At 42.7% G+C, this 18,908-nt stretch overlaps 1 protein-coding gene across 4 annotated transcripts in view; it reads right to left on the bottom strand.

The window, feature by feature from the left end:
* The window catches only part of LOC129828981 (histone acetyltransferase p300-like), a 48,026-nt gene that overhangs the window by 8,906 nt on the left and 20,212 nt on the right, over positions 1–18,908 (bottom strand). Inside the window, exons 9-27 of one of the 4 annotated variants that reach the window (XM_055890340.1) lie at positions 18,336–18,453; positions 18,006–18,093; positions 17,554–17,631; positions 9,521–9,603; positions 9,102–9,269; positions 7,873–8,334; positions 7,122–7,551; positions 6,819–6,937; positions 6,448–6,687; positions 5,522–5,610; positions 4,568–4,678; positions 3,918–3,974; positions 3,712–3,789; positions 3,533–3,600; positions 3,255–3,405; positions 1,938–2,084; positions 1,522–1,801; positions 1,089–1,283; positions 724–885 (exon numbers count right to left, since the gene is read on the bottom strand). In XM_055890340.1, coding sequence (XP_055746315.1) covers positions 724–885; positions 1,089–1,283; positions 1,522–1,801; positions 1,938–2,084; positions 3,255–3,405; positions 3,533–3,600; positions 3,712–3,789; positions 3,918–3,974; positions 4,568–4,678; positions 5,522–5,610; positions 6,448–6,687; positions 6,819–6,937; positions 7,122–7,551; positions 7,873–8,334; positions 9,102–9,269; positions 9,521–9,603; positions 17,554–17,631; positions 18,006–18,093; positions 18,336–18,453 — 3,124 coding nt within the window. The remainder of the gene's footprint in view (positions 1–723; positions 886–1,088; positions 1,284–1,521; positions 1,802–1,937; positions 2,085–3,254; positions 3,406–3,532; positions 3,601–3,711; positions 3,790–3,917; positions 3,975–4,567; positions 4,679–5,521; positions 5,611–6,447; positions 6,688–6,818; positions 6,938–7,121; positions 7,552–7,872; positions 8,335–9,101; positions 9,270–9,520; positions 9,604–17,553; positions 17,632–18,005; positions 18,094–18,335; positions 18,454–18,908) is intronic. The other 3 variants (XM_055890341.1, XM_055890342.1, XM_055890343.1) reach the window with 3 other exon arrangements.

Below are 18,908 nucleotides of genomic sequence, written 5' to 3'. Positions count from 1 at the left end.
CAATTGACTCAAATGATGTCAATTAGCCTATCAGAAGCTTCTAAAGCATGACAATTTTCTAGAATTTCCCAAGCTGTTTAAAGGTACAGTCAACCTAGTGTATGTAAACCTCTGACCCACTGGAATAGTGATCAGTGAATTATAAGAGAAATAATCTGTCTGTAAACAATTGTTGGAAAAATTGTGTCATGCACAAAGTAGATGTCCAAACCGACTTGCCAAAACTATAGTTTTAACAAGAAATTTGTGGAGTGGTTGAAAAACAAGGCCCAGTGAATGGGCCTTGTTTTAATTACTCCAACCTAAGTGTATGTAAACTTCCGACTTCAACTGTATATAGATAGCACATGAAAGGTTAGCACAGGTGAGAGAGGGCATACAGGTCTTACCATATCACAGAACATGCTCATAGATTTTACCTCTACACCTTTTCTATGCAAATATTTGTATTGGAACTAAACCATTTATCTTTTGTAATGTAATTGCTCAATAAATGGGAACTTCACCGGAAAAGAGTTAACGTTTGGAAAACAATTTCGGCTCTCTCCTGTGCCATGAGCTTTTTATAGTAAATCGCCACTACAACGGTCTTAGTGGAAAGTGTTTTTAGGTTGTGAAAGTGACTCGTTCAGAAATTAAACCTAATTCTCACCAATTTACTACATAATGTTTGCAACTTATGTTCAGAAATACAATAAAAACACGCAAGTCACTCCCTCCTACCTCTTTGTGCTTCTCCATGCTGGCGTAGAGTTTCTGAGAGAGGTCATTGGACACGTTGGGCAAGCCTGGCTTCTTTTTATTGGCTCGGCTCATGCTGCTCTTATTCTTAGAAGTCTTCTTGGTGTTCTTCTTCTTGGCGTTCTTGCTGTCGCCCTTCGTGGCCTGGAGGTGAATTACACACACCACAGTAGTAACCATTTTGATTTACAACCAATGTAGAAATGCAATTCATACAAAAATCTATTCAACATTTTGTATTAAGTGAAACGTAAAAACAGAATCAAATTATCACACTGATTGAAAGAGATCAAATGAAATCACATCAAAACAAACCCAAAGATCCATATGAACACACTGCAATGTACCTTGTGGTAAATGTCCATCCCACTTACATCTATGCTCTCGTTGGAAGTGCTGTTTTCCTCTCTCTTCCTCTCCTCCTCCTCCTGCTCCAGCTCCTTGATGCTCTCCTCCAGCACGTTGGGCCAGAAGTCCCCCTCAAAGTACGGCAGCTCCTTGGCACTTGTCAGACGGTCCTCCGTGGCCTGCTTGAAGATGTCCTGAGCGAGGGACAGAAAGATATTAAACCCAGATTTAAGAAACACGCCACTCGTCCTGCTTTATGTAACAAATGTGTAACACCACTTCAAGTTGTCACAACATGAACAGTGATAAAATGGTGCCTCTCAGAGGCCAATCCATGACTGTCCTTGTGCGCTCAACCCTCCACTTACCGATGAAGACAATTTATAACAATTCTAACTATGACCCCCGCAAGGACCCCTCAAGCCTCTTTACCTTGAAGTCATGCACAATGCGCTCTGCCACAGCCTTGTCCAGCATCTTCCTATACCACTCCTGAAGCCTCTTGGGCTTGGGGATCTTCTGGTCCATAGGGTGACAGTGGAAGATGTAGTCGTCCCCTTCACTAGGTGGGCACGCCCAGATGTGACCCGTCGTGTACCCCAGCTTCTTGACATACTCCAGGTAGCCAATGAGAATCTCATGGTAGACACCCGTCCTCAGAGAACGAGGCTGGAAGAAGTGAACACTGTCCAGGTACGAGATGTACACGCGTCTGGGGGAGAGATGGAGAGAGAGAGGAAGATGGAGAGATGGCGGGAAAGAGCAAGGATGAGGTCCAGTCCTTTGGGCATTAACATAAAACTGCTCCCCACGGAGTTGAGAAAATGTACCCTTCAAATAACTATCACCTCTGATTGGGAGGTGGACAGTCCGAGCCGTACTCCTGTACATGCATGCCGAAGAAGCAGACGTCAGCTCCATCGATGTCCTCAAACGCAAACAGGGCTTTCGTTCTGTATGGAAATGACTCACACATCTCCCCAGTGTCCACAAACCTGGAGAGAGACACGAGACGTCTGATGCTAGAATGAAAGCATGCATGCATACTAACAGGGTTGGTAGGTTACTTTCTAAATGTAATCCGTTAGTTTCTAGTTACAGTACCTATGCAAAATCATCAGTAACGTAACTTTTGGGTTACTCAAACTCAGTAATGTAATTGATTACTTTCACTTACTTTTCAATTACTTTCCCCTTAAGAGGCATTAGAAGACAAAAAGGATCCATCAAACGCATTTGGTGTGTCATCATAGTGGTCTCTGACTTGTGGTCAGACTTGCTCAGGTGAAACAAACTTAAGTCCAATGCAACGGTTCTCAATATTAAATCATTTCTAGGTAACAATTAAGTACCAAAATGTAAATCTTAGAAAGAACAATTACTCATGCAAAACTTTTGCTAGGACTGTCGGAGTGGTCCGAGTTGGGAGGGGAAACTAGCTATTGGCAGAGAGGTTTGGAACTCTTATTGCTCTATTAACCAATTTACCACCTGGTGATGTCACCAGGCAGGCCAAAAGGCTGACATTTCAGGCTCTTTTCAAAACAGCTCTTACACAGAAAGGCTATTAATAATTTTACAATTTGACCATATTATTCAAATCTCAGTGTGGAAATATAAAAAACACAAGAAAATAACCTTTTTGACTGCACTGGGAATTAATTTGCACCTTTTTTCCAATGCTAAATTGAATGTAATTTTTCTCTCAAAGGTGACATGTATTTTTTTCCACAAACATCCTTTCTGAATTTAAAAGTAATCCAAGTAGAAATCTAGTTTTTCAAAAAGTATCCAAAGTGACTACAATATTTTTGATAATCAGATTACATGTAATCAGTTACTCCCCAACCCTGCATACCAATATATTTATATATTCACCATCTTTCATCATTCAGAGTTACTGCTTCTCCATCTACCATGCTCTGGTCTCAAACTCTTTCTACCTTGCAATTCTGAAACGGAACCCCCCCCCCTCAAATTCTGAGATTAAAAAAAGGTGATGCAATCCTCTCAGATGTACAGTGCCTAGGGGTAGTGGCTAGGGGTTGATTTGGGATTCAACAAATTACTACATTAACCCGACTCGTTCTGCCTCTTATCCCTTTCTCCTGTTCTACTTCAGGGAAACACGCTTACTATTCCCCCCAGTGGTGCATGTCCCTTACCTGGACTTCATGCCTGGTTTGACCTCTACCACCTTGTCAGAGACGTGGACCACTCGGATGGTGACGTCACCCGACTCAGGGTGGCTCTGACGCTTCAGGTAGTCATTCACTCTAGTCTCCAAATAACAGCCTAGCTTAGTGTGGGGCAACCCTGGAGAGAGGGAGATAAGGGTTAATTACAAATAAGCTAGGTAAAGAAGGGAGGAACTACGTCAAATGGAGACGGGTAAGTAATATTTAGGGTTAAAAAGTTTTATTTTAAAGACATCGGTACTTACTTTTGGCAGCATACTTGTTCTCTCTCCGTGTCTTATTCAACTTCTTTAAGCAGCCATCACAATTAAAACTGGTGGGTGAAACAGTTAATTAGCGTCAGTAGAGATGCCAGAACCTTCTAATAAGACTAACTGCTTCCTCTCTTCTGGTTACAGGGAACAAGGCATGCAGACAGACTTACCCTAACGGCCAGATAGTGTCGTTGTGCAGAACACAGATCTGGTGCATCTTACGTCCGCAGTCCATACATTCCACAAGTCTGCAGAGAGGAACGAGAGAGAAATAAATCAGACTGCTTACGTCGCCACAACTACATTGCGCTCACAATGCAATCACAACTTAAATTAAATTACTCAACAAGATATATACTTCCAACGGTGGACTTACAATTCAGGGTCCAGTGTGTCATTCTTCTTCTTCTCAAACTGATCTTTACCGATGGAACTGAAATTAGAAAGAGGAAATGTAGCAACAATAGCAACCAGGCCACCCCCAGTTAAAAAGCCTCATGAAAAAAAATTACGTTGAAAGGGTAAGGTGGATGAACCCCAGTCTAACCAACCAATAAAATTCGGCTTCATAAACTCCAAAGGACAATCAAGGTGAAAGCATTGGATTCTCTGGCAAGGCTCTCGTCCAAAATTTCATATAAAGTTTAAGACTCATTTAATATTTGGCCTGATTTTCAAATATGCAGTGTTTTCATCCCAATGTTGATTTACTGAAGAGGTGCTGCAGAACAGATGTAAGCCAATAGAGGAAAACCACAGTCTACGAGAGGTGAGACAAACAATAACTGCGACAGTAGAGATGTACAATAAAACCAAATCAACTACTGTAGGAGAGAGAATACCACAGAAATGGAAGGAAGACATTCACAATAACAGCAAATGGAGGTACTTTAAAGCTGATATGAGGGAGAAGCTAGGCATATGAGGAGTCAAATAAAAGCCTAAAAATAAAAGAATAAAATAAAGTTTACGTTAAACCAAAAGAAAAGTTGAGGGAAGGCTAGTGGATGGTAACGTTCTACTCACGTCGGAGGCTGGGAGGGGTCGTCTCCCAGGGACACGTTGTCCCCCTGGATTTCGTTGAAGCACTTCTCACAGAAGTGGTACCTGCCAGCAAGAAGCCCAAATTTTGGTGAACTACACCATTCCCAACAGCACAGCCAATCACAGAGAAGGCACGGAGGCAGCCACCAATCAAGGCATGACAGGGTGGGAGCAAGCACGCAGGCACACAGGAGACAGGAGGAGCGCAGAGCAGGCAGGGCAGGTGTCGTCGTCAGAACAGCCAATCATGATTCAGGATAGAAGGGAAAGGGGGAGGGATAGGTGGGGTTTGGAGGCGCATGATTGGACCAGACAAAAAGCAAGCCAATGCAGATGTCACAAGCATTGACGACACAGGGAGAGGGCAGAAAGGGTTGGTTGGGGTAATGATTTAAATGGTGAGGAGAGAAGGAGAGGACAAGACAACATCCAGGACAACAGAGCAGAAGGCCAAGGCAAAGCACAGATTAGCGTTTTGGGCAGGAGAAGATGAGCAAAACCATCACAGCTACATATACAGCAGTGACAGAATCAACTGGAGGGGAAGGAAGGGGAAGCCTGGGACAATGCAGATACTGAACAGATGAACAGCGACACAGACAATTGTTCTATTATAGAGCTCATTTTAAAGTGGATCCTTTCTTATTTTCAGTCAAGTATCAGTGCTGTCACAAATAATATTTGTGAATGTACATATTCGTACCTGATCACAGCCTACAGCTTTTGTTAGAAATTGAAGTTTGAAGAAATGTCCAGAAAGGCAGTAAAAAAGGACCGACTTAAAATGTAATTGCGTTAAGCACATGGATATTAAAATGGGGAAAAACGTGGCAAACCATTTATTCCCGGAGAAACACAAAATTCAACATACAGTCATTATGACATCGATCACCGTGTGTGTGGGTGTGTGAGACACACACTCGGCTCCCTTTCTACCTGTTCTGGTAGCTGAAGTAGGCCGCGTCCCGGGGTATAGTGCACAGCTGCTTCCCATAGCAGCACAACGTCTGGGGAGAAAACTCCAACTGAAGGAGGAAAAAAAATGCAGGAAAGAGAGAAAGTTAGATGATAAATTAACACTTCTTTAATCCCCAAATTAACTTTCAAAAGAGATTAGTAGTAATATAATAATAACGTTATTTGTATAACGCTTTTCAATACAGGTAACAAAGTGATTCACATAAAATAACAAAAGTACTAACAAAGAAACAAAAGACAGGGGGAAGGACAATGAACAAAGATTACTAATTAAAAATCATACAATAAAGCATCTTTATGTTCAGTAGTGCCAGGAGTTGTACCGGACCATCCAAACAGGGAAAACTCTGGGCCCAATTCATGATAATGACACACCAATAGACACTAAAGGACAAAGACGATCGCTACATCACTATCTAGAGCTTCTTCACCAGCCAAAAACAATCAATTTTCATGGAGGCAATTTGGTTAGGCAAAAGGAATGTGCCAGTCCTGGATCACATGGCCCTTCAGGCTCATAGTCACAGTACATGACAACAGCTGTTCGGACTTATGGTCCTTCTGAGGGGCTTAACCCTGACATCCACACCACTTCTCTCATTTTCATAAAAAGGAGTCACTCCGGTCATCCCTGTGGACCGCTTAGCACATTCATGAGCAAAGTCATAAATAGCTGTAAGTTTATGTTCAATATTAAGTGTTGAAATGTAATATGGTGATGTTATGCCAACGCTGAAATTAACCACCCCTCGTCTCCATGCACAGAATTGGATGTGAAACTAGCAATGCAATAACCACATCTAGCTGGAAACTATACGTCACACACACACACACACACACACACACAGCTGAATACCAACCAGACACACACACAGCCATCTCACCTTCCTGCCGCAGCAGTAACCCAGGCTGACCATGACGGGGTCTATCTCAGCCTCGAACACCTCAGCCAGCTTGGAGCAGTACTTGTAGACGCGGGACGTCTTGCGGTTGTACAGCCATGCGTTGTTCAACATGACCCAGATGTCGTCCACGTACTGCCAGGGTTCCTGGTACTGACCAGTGTCTAGCTTACGCTTTATAGTGGACAGGTCCATGGGGGTCTTCACTATGTCAAAGTAGTCCTGGAGAGGGATATGGTCAAGTCAAGTTCCCTTTATTATTTGACAAGTGGGAAATTTGTGTGTAAAAAGTACATATCTTTTTAATAGAACATTAAAACCAGACTAAAACAGTGTGAATATTCAGTACATACAGGTATGCCCAGTAGATGAGGGTCCACAGGCTGTCTGAAGGGCAGAGACTCTGGGTCCTGGCGATACAGAGACTCCAGGGTAGGCATCAAGGCCTGGCGCAGCTCCTCTGGCTTGAAGACTGAGATAGGTGGGAGGAGAAGAGGAGGAGGAGAAGGGGTAGAGAGGTTAGGGTTGAAGTTGGATTCAGAAACCGACTATAACTCCGCAAGAACATTACCACAGAGATTGTTTATAGAGACGTTCAACTTGTACATAATACATATGCCGTCACAGAATCATCAACAGAATTAAGCAGTCCTTACTCTTCTTCTTGTTCTGTGCACCAGACGGAATACCAGGGGAATCTGATCCCTTCTCCTCCTCTTTCGGCTCCATCTTCACCTCCGGTTTCCGGTCTTCCATCTTCATCCTTTCCTCACTCTTAACCCCCGACGATGACGACGTTTCCATGGGAACACCTTTGCCCCCTTGGCCTCCACACTCCTCTTTCTTCACCCCCTCCATTTTGATGGGTTTGTTCTCCATCTTGATGTTGGATAGCTTCCCCCCCTTGGAGCAGCCTTCCTCCCAGTCGTCCTCCTCGTCCTGCTGCTGCTTGACCTCCGCCTTTGGGTCCACGGAGGCCGAGGCGTCCGACTGGGAGGCCTGCTGGGAGGCCGTGTCCACACTGCTGACTGACGCTGGGGTCAGAGCCTGACAGTCCTGGGACTGGAAGCCACCCTTCTGGGACATCTGTGAGGAGAGATCGAGAGAGAGCGAGAGCTAAAAGTTAGAAAAAGATTGATACTACAAGAGAATGCAACAACAACCCCCATGGGAGTTACAGTGAAGGAGAGAGTCAGGCGAGAGGTCACAGAGGAAATTCCTAAATAATTGTTTACTACATTGGCCATTAACTGCTCCATTTTGCAGCTGTATGTATCATGGTGGAGTCAATGTTGTGATCACTTCTGTAAACCAATGTACTATTTATACCATGTGTTGAAAATGGACGATTATAGCAGTATGTTTTTTCCTCTAAATTATCGAATAAATCAAGTCAATTAATCTCACCGGAGTGCGAGGCGTGCGAGGGAGCTGGCCTCCATGGGGGTTGGGTGTTGTGGAGGGGTGACCAGGGTGAGATGGGGTGGTGGCCCCTGCTCCCATCCCCTGCTGCATGGGCTTGTTGGAGCCTGGTCCCTGGCTGCCGGGCCCTAGCTGCTGCTGGGGGCCTGGGGGGGCCAGCTGGGGTGGGTTAGGGGTGTGGGGCTGTGGGGTCTGTGAGCCAGCTAGCCTGGGTGGTGTTTGGTGGGGTGTGGGGGTGATGCTGCGGGCGGGGGAGGGCGAGCTCTGGCGCATGGCCGAGAGGTGGGTTATTGAGTTGGGCTGCTGGGGGTTGTTGGACGAGGGGCCTCCACCCACACTCTGGGGACCCATAGGCCCCACCGAGGGGACACCGCTACCCCCTCCGACCGAACCGGGCCCGGCTAGAGGGCTGTTGGCGGGGAGAGGGGAAGGAATGGGCATTGGAGTCTGTAGGGAGAAAGAGGGAAACGGAGAGAACAGATGAGGCATTTAGCATTCATACATTATTCAGAGGTTAACATAAACCATGTTCAACAGGGGCATCCTCCAATAAACCTCTACATGAGGACACACTAGTGTAGGCAGGAGGGTTTGACTTGTGCATATACAGACGTGTGGGAACGTATTAGTGATTATGTTTAGTTAATATGATTCAATTAAAAACTACGGTTGCAACTTCCGAAGTTCACCAGTAAACTACAGGAATTTTGGAAACTTTCCATAAGTATTTTCATAACGTAAAATATATAAAATCATAAATTAAGACTGAGAGGAACTGAGAAGTGGTCTATGGTCACCACCTGCAGAACCACTCCTTTATTGGGGGTGTCTTGCTAATTGCCTATAATTTCCACCTGTTGTCTATTCCATTTGCACAACAGCATGTGAAATTTATTGTCAATCAGTGTTGCTTCCTAAGTGGACAGTTTGATTTCACAGAAGTGTGATTGACTTGGAGTTACATTGTGTTGTTTAAGTGTTCCCTTTATTTTTTTGAGCAGTGTATATATATTTTTTTTAACTGTTAAATCCGGTTGGACTGGGCAATTACAAAAATGCCTGAAAACTCCAGCAACTTTAGTAAACTATGGGTAGTTTATAACCCTAATTAAAACAAACAGCATTGAAGCCCTCATATGGGTGGTCAAGCACAAATACGTTTTGCGTACCCAATCTGTCCATCGACGTAGACCACATACTTCCCCCTCTCTCACCTGTGCCATGCCTCCCTGGTTGCCTTGCTGGTTCATGCCAGGCTGTGCCATGCCGGGCTGCCCCGTGCCAAGGCCTGGTCCTGGGCTGGAGCCTGGGAACTGTCCCTGGGGAAGGTACTGGTTCTGGCCCACATTGGGCTGGCCCATCCTGGGGTTCCCCATGCCCATCTACAGGAGACAACAGGCATTGTTTACAATAGAGCTTATATTAGTCCTTTGACACTTTGGATACTAGAGACTACTCTGTATGTGACATCAATGTATACATTAGTGCTATGACATATGGTTCCTCTTGCAATGGAATAGGTCTTTAAGATCTACTGAAGACTCAAACTTTTATATTTGGGTATAATGGTTTATTTTCCAATGAAAGGCTTATGTCCATTAAGTGCATGTAAAGCCTTGATGAGCACACTGACCTGGTTGATGGGTGTGAGGGGGAGAGGAGGGGTGGACCTCTGGCCCATAGACTGCATCCCCATCTGGTTGAACTGGTTCATACCTGAAGAAAACAGTCATGAGGATCATAGCATACAGAGAACACCGCTAGTATAGCAATTAGGGATATGCATATTTCCATTTGAGGATACATGGCATCTGATACGTTTTAGTTTGAAACGAGTCGGTGCGATTCGGTTTGATTAGAGAACGAGTCGATGCACTCACATGTTGCATAAACACATTCATTTTTCATTCTAAATTAAAATCTACTCATGAGCTGGTCCTCAAAGCTGGATCGGTCAACGCTGACTTCTGTGTGAATCAGGGTTCCCCAACTGGCAGCCCGATGGTTTCATTTGGGCTCCCAAGTTGAGCAATTAGTTTTGTTTTTATTGTTGGGCATAAGATTGTAAAAACAGGAAAACAGCTCCAAGTGATATTCATTTTGGAAATCTGTTCCCCAGTATTCCCACACACGGAGACGTGATCGTATACAAACGTAAGCAAGGTTCGAAATGATTATGTTTTAGTCAAATAATATCTGTTTAGGCTTCTTGCAGTCCACAAATGACTTGTAATTATTTTCTAGCCCCCCGACAATCCTCTCAAGAAATTAGCCCGCGGCTGAATGCAGTCGGTCTAAATGGTGTATGTACTTTTGATAGGGGAAGCAGCAAACATTCACTGTGGGGACAAGGTTGGCGATGCATTTCCTGATGAAGCCAGTAACGGAGGTGATTAGCTCGTCGATGTCATCGGCAGAGTCCCAAAACATAGCCTCCACTTCGATGGAGCACTTCTCTACAGAGCACGTCATGGGTACTTCCTGTTAAAGCGTCAGTTTGTAAACAGGAAGCAGGAGTATAGAATCATGAACTGATTTGCCCAAGAGGGGACAAGGGAGGGCCTTGTATGCTAGCTTATGGGTTGAGTAATAGTGGTCTAGGACGTCATCATCACCCCTAGTGGCTAAGGAGACGTGTTGATAGAAGTTGGGCATCACGTGTCTAAAGCCTTGTTCACACTGCAGGCCCTAATGCTCAAAACTGTTTTCTTCTTCAAATCCGTTTTGGAATACTGACAGTCCAAAAGAGAAAGTTACAAGTGACCAAATCGGATGTGTGTTCAGACAGCAGTCATTTGCTAACACGGCTACAATAGTTGTCATAGTAACGACGGGTGTTTGCACAGTGGCGTAGGCCGATTGGTGGTGGTGCTCGTGCTTCCAATCACGCAGATGTTATGCAGCAAGCCAAGGTGACAACACCTGCCATGGACATTTCCCAATTGCTTAGTTATTTTTGGCTAGCCACATCAGTCAACTAGCTAGCTAGGTAGCCATTTAGCACATTCACAAAATTGTTTGTAAACAATTAACACGCTAGTTAGCTACCACATGTTCTTGTTAAACTGTCATAGTAGATAGCAAGCAACAAGAAATGCCAAATAAGTCTAAAAAACTTAATGGCAAATAAATAATTTGACCCTTCAGACAAGGTCACATGGCTAGGAAACAGACTTGTATCAGACTTTAAACCACCTACCACTATCAGATTCCATGTGCTTTATGGCTGTTCAGAATGCAGGAAAAATAACATTCAAAAATTGGAAATTTGAGTCATTTCAAAACGGTCAATGTGAACAAGGCTTTAGTGACACGGAATCAAAATTACATTTACATTTACATTTAAGTCATTTAGCAGACGCTCTTATCCAGAGCGACTTACAAAATTGAAAATCACTGGCAACAAGAAAAGTAGCCTCCGAGTGCATGGTTTCTTTGCTCGTTTATAGCCTCACACAGTACGTTAAGGTCCAGCTTGTTGTTGCTGTTCTGAGGTGGAATATATGAGTCTTTCTATAACCAATGAGCATTTCTTGTAGTGGATAACTGTTTGGAGTGGTTTCTAAGTCAATAATAATAAATGAATTTCCCCCCATGTGAATACAATAAGACACTGGGAACATAGATACATTCAATATAATTCATGAGTTGAATCAAAACCTCTGTTTAAACCCTTTCTCATGCTTGGAGTCTTCACAGATTTGGCATAAATCGTGTGACAAAACACTTTCATATACTGCTGTTTGAAATATCATATACTAAGCATTTAACAATTGAATTACACTTCGACCTTGATCCTGTGAAAGTCCTAGATATTTCTGTCACTCTTTTCGTATGGATACCTCTTAACATTTCGTATCTGTGAAAACAGTTTATTGGCACACGTATCAAAAACAATGTATGTGAATGCAAAATCCAATGCTTCAAACAGAAAAGGGTACATTTTATGATTCATTTTTTAAAAGTTTTTTAAAACCCTACCACCATTAACGGGGTTCTTCAATAATTACGCATAAGTGGTTTGATGCGCATTTGATGTCTAGCTGTTTAGTTACGTGGGGACACAATCACACAACAGGATTTTCTGAATGACAGTCAAGTGATAAAGAGCTTGTGTGATACTGCATGCGATTTAACAGCCAAGGTGCGGCAATTAATGTTGATCTCGAGGACTGACAGAACATTGACGTCTTTGTTGTTGCGGCGATCAAGATAATTAGCCTACTTCGTGGACGACAAATCAAAATTCCTGAAGTAAGATTAATGTACATTTTGATCGTTTGTTTTCCGAGTTTATACAGAGCAATTGAGAATGTGAACTTGTTTTTTTTTTTTAAACAGAAATTGATATATATATATATTTTTTTTTTATTGCTTGTTTTTCATTTTTGCATATAAACCCCAAAAACGTGATATTTCGATGTTCAAATGTGGGTGGAGTTAGTTGCCTGGTCAAGCGCACAGCCAACACTTCCCGTCCTTTCAAAGTAGGGCACCCTTCTATAGATCTATTAATTAATTACTGCCTTTACCGTGCCATGATAAGGTACGTTTTCTGCATAAGATAGTGTGTATTGACTTCTTAATGAACTGTTGGTACTGTAAATGGTTAACTGACTGATATATCCTATCCATCCACTGTTAAGCTTATTAAATTTGGGGCGGCAGGTAGCCTAGTGGTTAGAGCGCTGGGCCAGTAACCGAAAGGTTGCTAGATCGAATCCCCGAGCTGACAAGGTAAAAATCTGTTGTTCTGCCCCTGAACAAGGCAGTTAACCCACTGTTCCTAGGCCGTCATTGTAAATAAGAATTTGTTCTTCAATAACTTAAATGGCCTTTAAATAAAAGGTAAAATATATTTATTTTTTAACAAAATGCTATACAGCCAAAACCAGCATCTATTGCTAGACTAGAGACTTGCCCTAGTTGCACATATAACTAGCTGGAATGAAGCAAGGTGTGTACAGCAGACATGTATATATTTTTTTAACAAAAAGATCTATTTACAACAGGTCTCCAGCTACTCAGAACCGTCACATCAGTCTGATAGGGTGTAGTAGGTGTGTCCAGCTTACACCACAGCAAATCTGTGTGTATAGCAATAGAATGAAACATCCAACAAATGCCTTAAGTGTGAACTACATTGTGAACTGCTAGTGGTATTTAGAATTGGTTAGCCTAGGCTATTACCCCCCTAAACATACATGTTCCACTGAAAATAGACAATAACATGTCTTTATAAAACAAAGTATTTATCAGAATCATTAAGCCTAGGCCGACTCGCCAAACAGATGTCCGGCCATAATACATCCCCATGCAGTGTTCAATGCAGAATTGCTAATCCATATAGAAAGTTTATTATGCAAGTTCCTTAAAATAAGTCTGTATATCAAAAAGACAGATTTGGGTTTGTAACCCTGAAAAGTGTATTTCAACTTGCCAAATTGAGCCACGTTTCAAATAATCACTAAGAATAACTGTTCCAGATGAGAGACGCAAATTACTTCGCACTATTCTGTTCTATTTGACTGATTATATCCTGGGGCTGTTTTTTTTTTTACTATAAAAAAGGTGGACTGTGATAAGGGTCAGGAAATAATTGGACTGCTAAATTTAAAAAAACAAGGCTATGCCATTGCACAACCATAGGCTTCTACAAGCAAGTCCCACACTGCTGAGGTTACTACTTTTTTAAAGCTTGTGTTCCACGATATAATATAACCCAGCTATTAAGTTTCAATACATTTGACTGAATATATACTGGGGTAGCTGGATCGAATCCCCAAGCTGACAAGGTAAAAATCTGTCGTTCTGCCCCTGAACCCACTGTTCCTAGGACATCATTGTAAATAAGAATTTGTTCTTAACTGACTTGCCTAGTTAAATTAATTATTGAGGCAATTTAGCAATTAGGATAAGTTATCTGTAATGGTTGATAAATTAGGCATTGTTACACAGTTGCCATAAAGATAAATGCAGTTTTTTTCTAGTGCCGCCTTCAGTCAAATGTCCATCCATTGTCAGTCAGGCCCCCTCAAATTTGCTGTCAAATACTTGCTTCCTATGTCCTTGGGAGAATCTCAATTGCATTTCTTTGATTGAATATAATAATTTGTTCTTAACTAACTTACCTAGTTAAATAAAAGGTAAAATACAATTTGTTGCATCCTCGTCTCCTTCTCAAAACCCATTGCATGAGAAGGTCAGAGGTCCCCGCCTTTTTTGAGGCTGCGAGAGGACATGACGAATGAAGGAAACGCTATAGAGATTCTTCTTGTTTCATCCATTCCTCACCTCCCTCTCAAAGCATATTGGGCTCCAATGCACTTTATTTATTTATTTTTATTTTTATTTTACCGTTATTTTACCAGGTAAGTTGACTGAGAACACGTTCTCATTTGCAGCAACGACCTGGGGAATAGTTACAGGGGAGAGGAGGGGGATGAATGAGCCAATTGTAAACTGGGGATTATTAGGTGACCATGATGGTTTGAGGGCCAGATTGGGAATTTAGCCAGGACACCGGGGTTAACACCCCTACTCTTACGATAAGTGCCATGGGATCTTTAATGACCTCAGAGAGTCAGGACACCCGTTTAACGTCCCATCCGAAAGACGGCACCCTATACAGGACAGTGTCCCCAATCACTGCCCTGGGGCATTGGGATATATTTTAGACCAGAGGAAAGAGTGCCTCCTACTGGCCCTCCAACACCACTTCCAGCAGAATCTGGTCTCCCATCCAGGGACTGACCAGGACCAACCCTGCTTAGCTTCAGAAGCAAGCCAGCAGTGGTATGCAGGGTGGTATGCTGCTGGCCATAAAGGAGAAGCAAGGAGTGGAGGAAACAATAAATGTGATGTCTAGTTCACACACACAAAGCTTGAAGTGTACTGATTAATGATTTCATTATTGTCAATGCTTTGACGGAACCCAATGTATTAATATTATTGTAAGAAATTATAAACTATAAAAAAGGCTGTTGATCTTTTTCATTCTTCTGGAAGGTTTAACATGGCTATAAATGATAGAGAAGTTGACTAAAGCAAACAGACCCAACTACTAGGCATAACAAACAAACAAATACACGTATATGTTTTGTTGTTGCTAGGCGTTATGGTCTCATTGTGCCTATCTAAACACTTATTCCTTTAACTATACATGTGAAACTGCAAGAAAATCACATTTAAATGTACAGCACCAGTAAAACGTTGACACCTACTCATTCAAGGGTTTATTTATATTTACTATTTTCGACATTGTAGAATAATAGTGAAGACATCAAAACTATGAAACATAGAATCCTGTAGTAACCAAAAAAAGTGGTAAACAAATTTTAAAAATTAAAATATTTTACATTTAAGATTCTTCAAAGTAGCCACCCTTTGCCCTGATGACAGCTTTGCCCACTCTTGGCATTCTCTCAACCAGCTTCACCTGGAATGATTTTCCAACCGTCTTGAAGGAGTTACCACATATGCTACGCACTTGTTGGCTGCTTTTACTTCACTCTGCGGTCCAACTCATCCCAAACCATCTCAATTGGGTTGAGGTCGGGTGATTGTGGAGGCCAGGTCATCTGATGCAGTACTCCCATCACTCTCCTTCTTGGTCAAATAGCCCTTTCACACCCTGGAGGTATGTTGGGTCATTGTCCTGTTGAAAAACAAAATGATAGTCCCACTAAGCGCAAACCAGATGGGATGGCGTATCACTGCAGAATGCTGTGGTAGCCATGCTGGTTAAGTGTGCATTGAATTCTAAATAAAATCACAGACAGTGTCACCAGCAAAGCACCCCCACACCATCAAACCCCCTCCTCCATGCTTCACGGTGGGAACCACACATGCGGAGATCCGTTCACCTACTCTGCGTATCAGACACACCGGTTAGAACCAAAAATCTCTCATTTGGACTCATCAGACCAAAGAACAGATTTCCACCAGTTTCCACCATGTCCATTGCTCGTGTTTCTTGGCCCAAGCAAGTCTCTTCGTCTTATTGGTGTCCTTTAATAGTGGTATCTTTGCAGCAATTCGACCATGAAGGCCTGATTCACGCAGTCTCCTCTGAACAGTTGATATTGAGATGTGTCTGTTACTTGAACTCTGAAGCATTTATTCTGGGCTGCATTTTCTGATGCGGGTAACTAATGAACTAATCGTCTGCAACAGAAGTAACTTTTTATTTAACCTTTAACTAAGCAAGTCAGTTAAGAACAAATTCTTATTGACAATGACGGCCTACCCCGGACGACGCTGGGCCAATTGTGCTCCGCCCTATGGAACTCCCAATCACGGCTGGAAGCGATACAGCCTGGATTCTAAACAAGGACTGTAGTGACGCATCTTGCACTGACATGCAGTGCCTTAGACCACTGCGCCACTCGGGGGCCCTGGGTCGTCCTTTCCTGTGGCGGTCCTCATGAGAGCAAGTGTCATCATAGCGCTTGATGGTTATTGCCACTGCACTTAAACTTTTTCAAAGTTCTTGAAATTTCTCATGTCCTAAAGTAATGGACTGTCGTTTCTCTTTGCTTATTTGAGCAGTTCTTGCCATAATATGGACTTGGTCTTTTACCAAATAGGGCGATCTTCTGTATACCACCTCTACCTTGTCACAACACAACGGATTGGCTCAAATGCATTGAGGAAAGAAATTCCACAAATTAACTTTTAACAAGGCACACCTGTTAATTGAAATGCATTCCAGGTCACTACTTCATGAAGCCAGTTGAGAGAACACCAAGAGTGTGCAAAGCTGTCAAGGCAAAGGGTGGCTACTTTGAAGAATCTTAAATATATTTTTGTCTAACATGTTTTTGGTTACTACATGATTCTGTGTTAAATCATAGTTTTCACTATTATTCTACAATGTAGTAAATAGTAAAAATAAAAAAAAACTCTTGAATGAGTAGGTGTCCAAACTTGACTGGTACTGTATATATCAAACCATTTTGAAATTTAGACACTGATGTCACACATTGGCCCCTTTATTTATAGAAATACCCATAAACAGCAGTCACGATAACGGATGAAAACTCTACGGTTGGCAGAAGGGACAACATTTGACCATGAGGTATTCCAAGACGGGTGAATAATAGGTTGAGATTTGCACTGCTCTAGATTCTGCACACCATTTGTTGTTGATGAAGAGACATACCCCTCCTTCTCTGGATTTCCTTTAATCCAATGTCCTGTTCACTCGGGGGAATGGATAATCCATCAAGTTGGAAATCCACGGGGGAATCTGGTCCGAAACCCATGTTTCAGAAAACAGACTTACACAGAATGGAGGGAAGTGGCTGGTTTTCCCTTAGCATTAGTCTCACCAGGACGATGCTCTCCTGCCTCTTTTTAACCCACATTTCCTTTTGGGTAGCCTGAACACTGGGTTGGAGGTACACAAAGAACTCAAAGCAGATGAGTCGATGTCAGAATTGAAGTTAAAAACTGACGATCTGATGTCCAAAAGTTCTTGTCGATCATAAGAAATGATAGCGGATACATTCCGTAAAGATTAACACCAAAATAACCACAAAATAGCAAAGTTGTTTCGGAGCTCGCAAGACAGCAACCATAAGAGTGCCAGCTTAAAACACAAACCAGCCCAGAAATGTTGTGTCTCTGTGTGGCAACCCCCCTCTCCTGTCCCCATGGACTCACCTGCCGGATTCTGCATCCTATTCACCATCTGGTTGGGTCCACCGGGCCGCACCAGGGAAGGGTCCGGGAGTGGACCATCTGTAGGAGTGCAGAGGTGAGAAGATGGAGATAAGGAAGAGAGGAGGTCTTGCTGTTGTCGCACTATAAAGCAGGGGTATGCAACTAGATTCAGCAATGGGACGATTTTGGTCCGAGCAGATGGTCAGGTGGCCAGAACATAATTATACAAATTTGTACCCAGCAAAATGACCACAAGTCCAAAACATATTTGAAAATAAAATCATACCTTGATTACATTGAGACACGATCACATCTCTTTATTTGTAGGAATACTTAAAAACAGATTTTCTGAATTCATCTATTTTTGCTGAATTCTTGGCGATTTAGTATTTTTATGTCCCAAAACTTTTCTGTAATATTACATGTGTGCCCTGATGTAGACATCAACATACCCTGCTTTTGGAGCCGCGTTCGCCTCTTCTCCTCCAATTCCTTTTGGATCTTATAGATCTTCTCAGCCAACAGGTGGTAGTACTCCGCCTGGGAAGAGGAATGAGAAATTAAGAAAGAGTGAAGGAGACAGTGAGGTAAATGAAGGTTAGGGAGAGAATGATAGAAAGTGAAATTGTGTAAAGGAGAGGGGGAAAATTAGTTAGAACATAGAAATAGACAAATACACAAAACAATACAGAAGTTTATTTTTATTCCAGGCAGTATGGTCTGAAGTTAGTCCCACTCAGAAATTCAGTAAAAGAGCATCTTTACTCAGTGTAGCAGCTTACCCTGCTGTTGGCAGACTCATACATGTCCCCCTCCACCTTCCTAGCGTACGCCACCAGGTTCTCCATCCGCCGGTCTTTCAGAGCAGCAGGGTCCGGGGTCGGGAAGATGGCTTGCACCCTACACAGAGAAACAAGAGACATTGTGGAAACTGGGGGGGGGATATGTGAACGAGAGTACGATGTAAAGCAAATTTCAGTTAAAACAAACCTGTTTTAACTTTCATTTTGTTCCATTGATAATCCTTTTAGAGGAAAGTTATGGAAGATAGAGCAGTGAAGTGTGTTGTAAGCGGACTGAATCACAGCTTGCTGTGTCTGAGCTGGTTGACAGTGGTGAATGTGATCAGTGTTTGTCAGTCTGTATTCTATAGTTGTACGCTGCGTGGAACAGAGGATGTGAGTTCACTGTGAAATGTGGCCTGTTCATGCCAATTGCCACACTCCCTCAAAACTTGAGACATCTGTGGAATTGTATTGTGACAAAACTGCACATTTTAGAGTGGCCTTTTGTCCCCAGCACAAGGTGCACCTGTGTAATGATTGTGCTGTTTAATCAGCTTCTTGATATGCCAC

This window comes from Salvelinus fontinalis, chromosome 30, assembly GCF_029448725.1.
Source record: "Salvelinus fontinalis isolate EN_2023a chromosome 30, ASM2944872v1, whole genome shotgun sequence".
NCBI classification, from domain to species: domain Eukaryota; kingdom Metazoa; phylum Chordata; class Actinopteri; order Salmoniformes; family Salmonidae; genus Salvelinus; species Salvelinus fontinalis.
The sequence above is the reverse complement of the archived record's forward strand: the minus strand, read 5'-3'. Positions and strand labels throughout refer to the sequence as shown.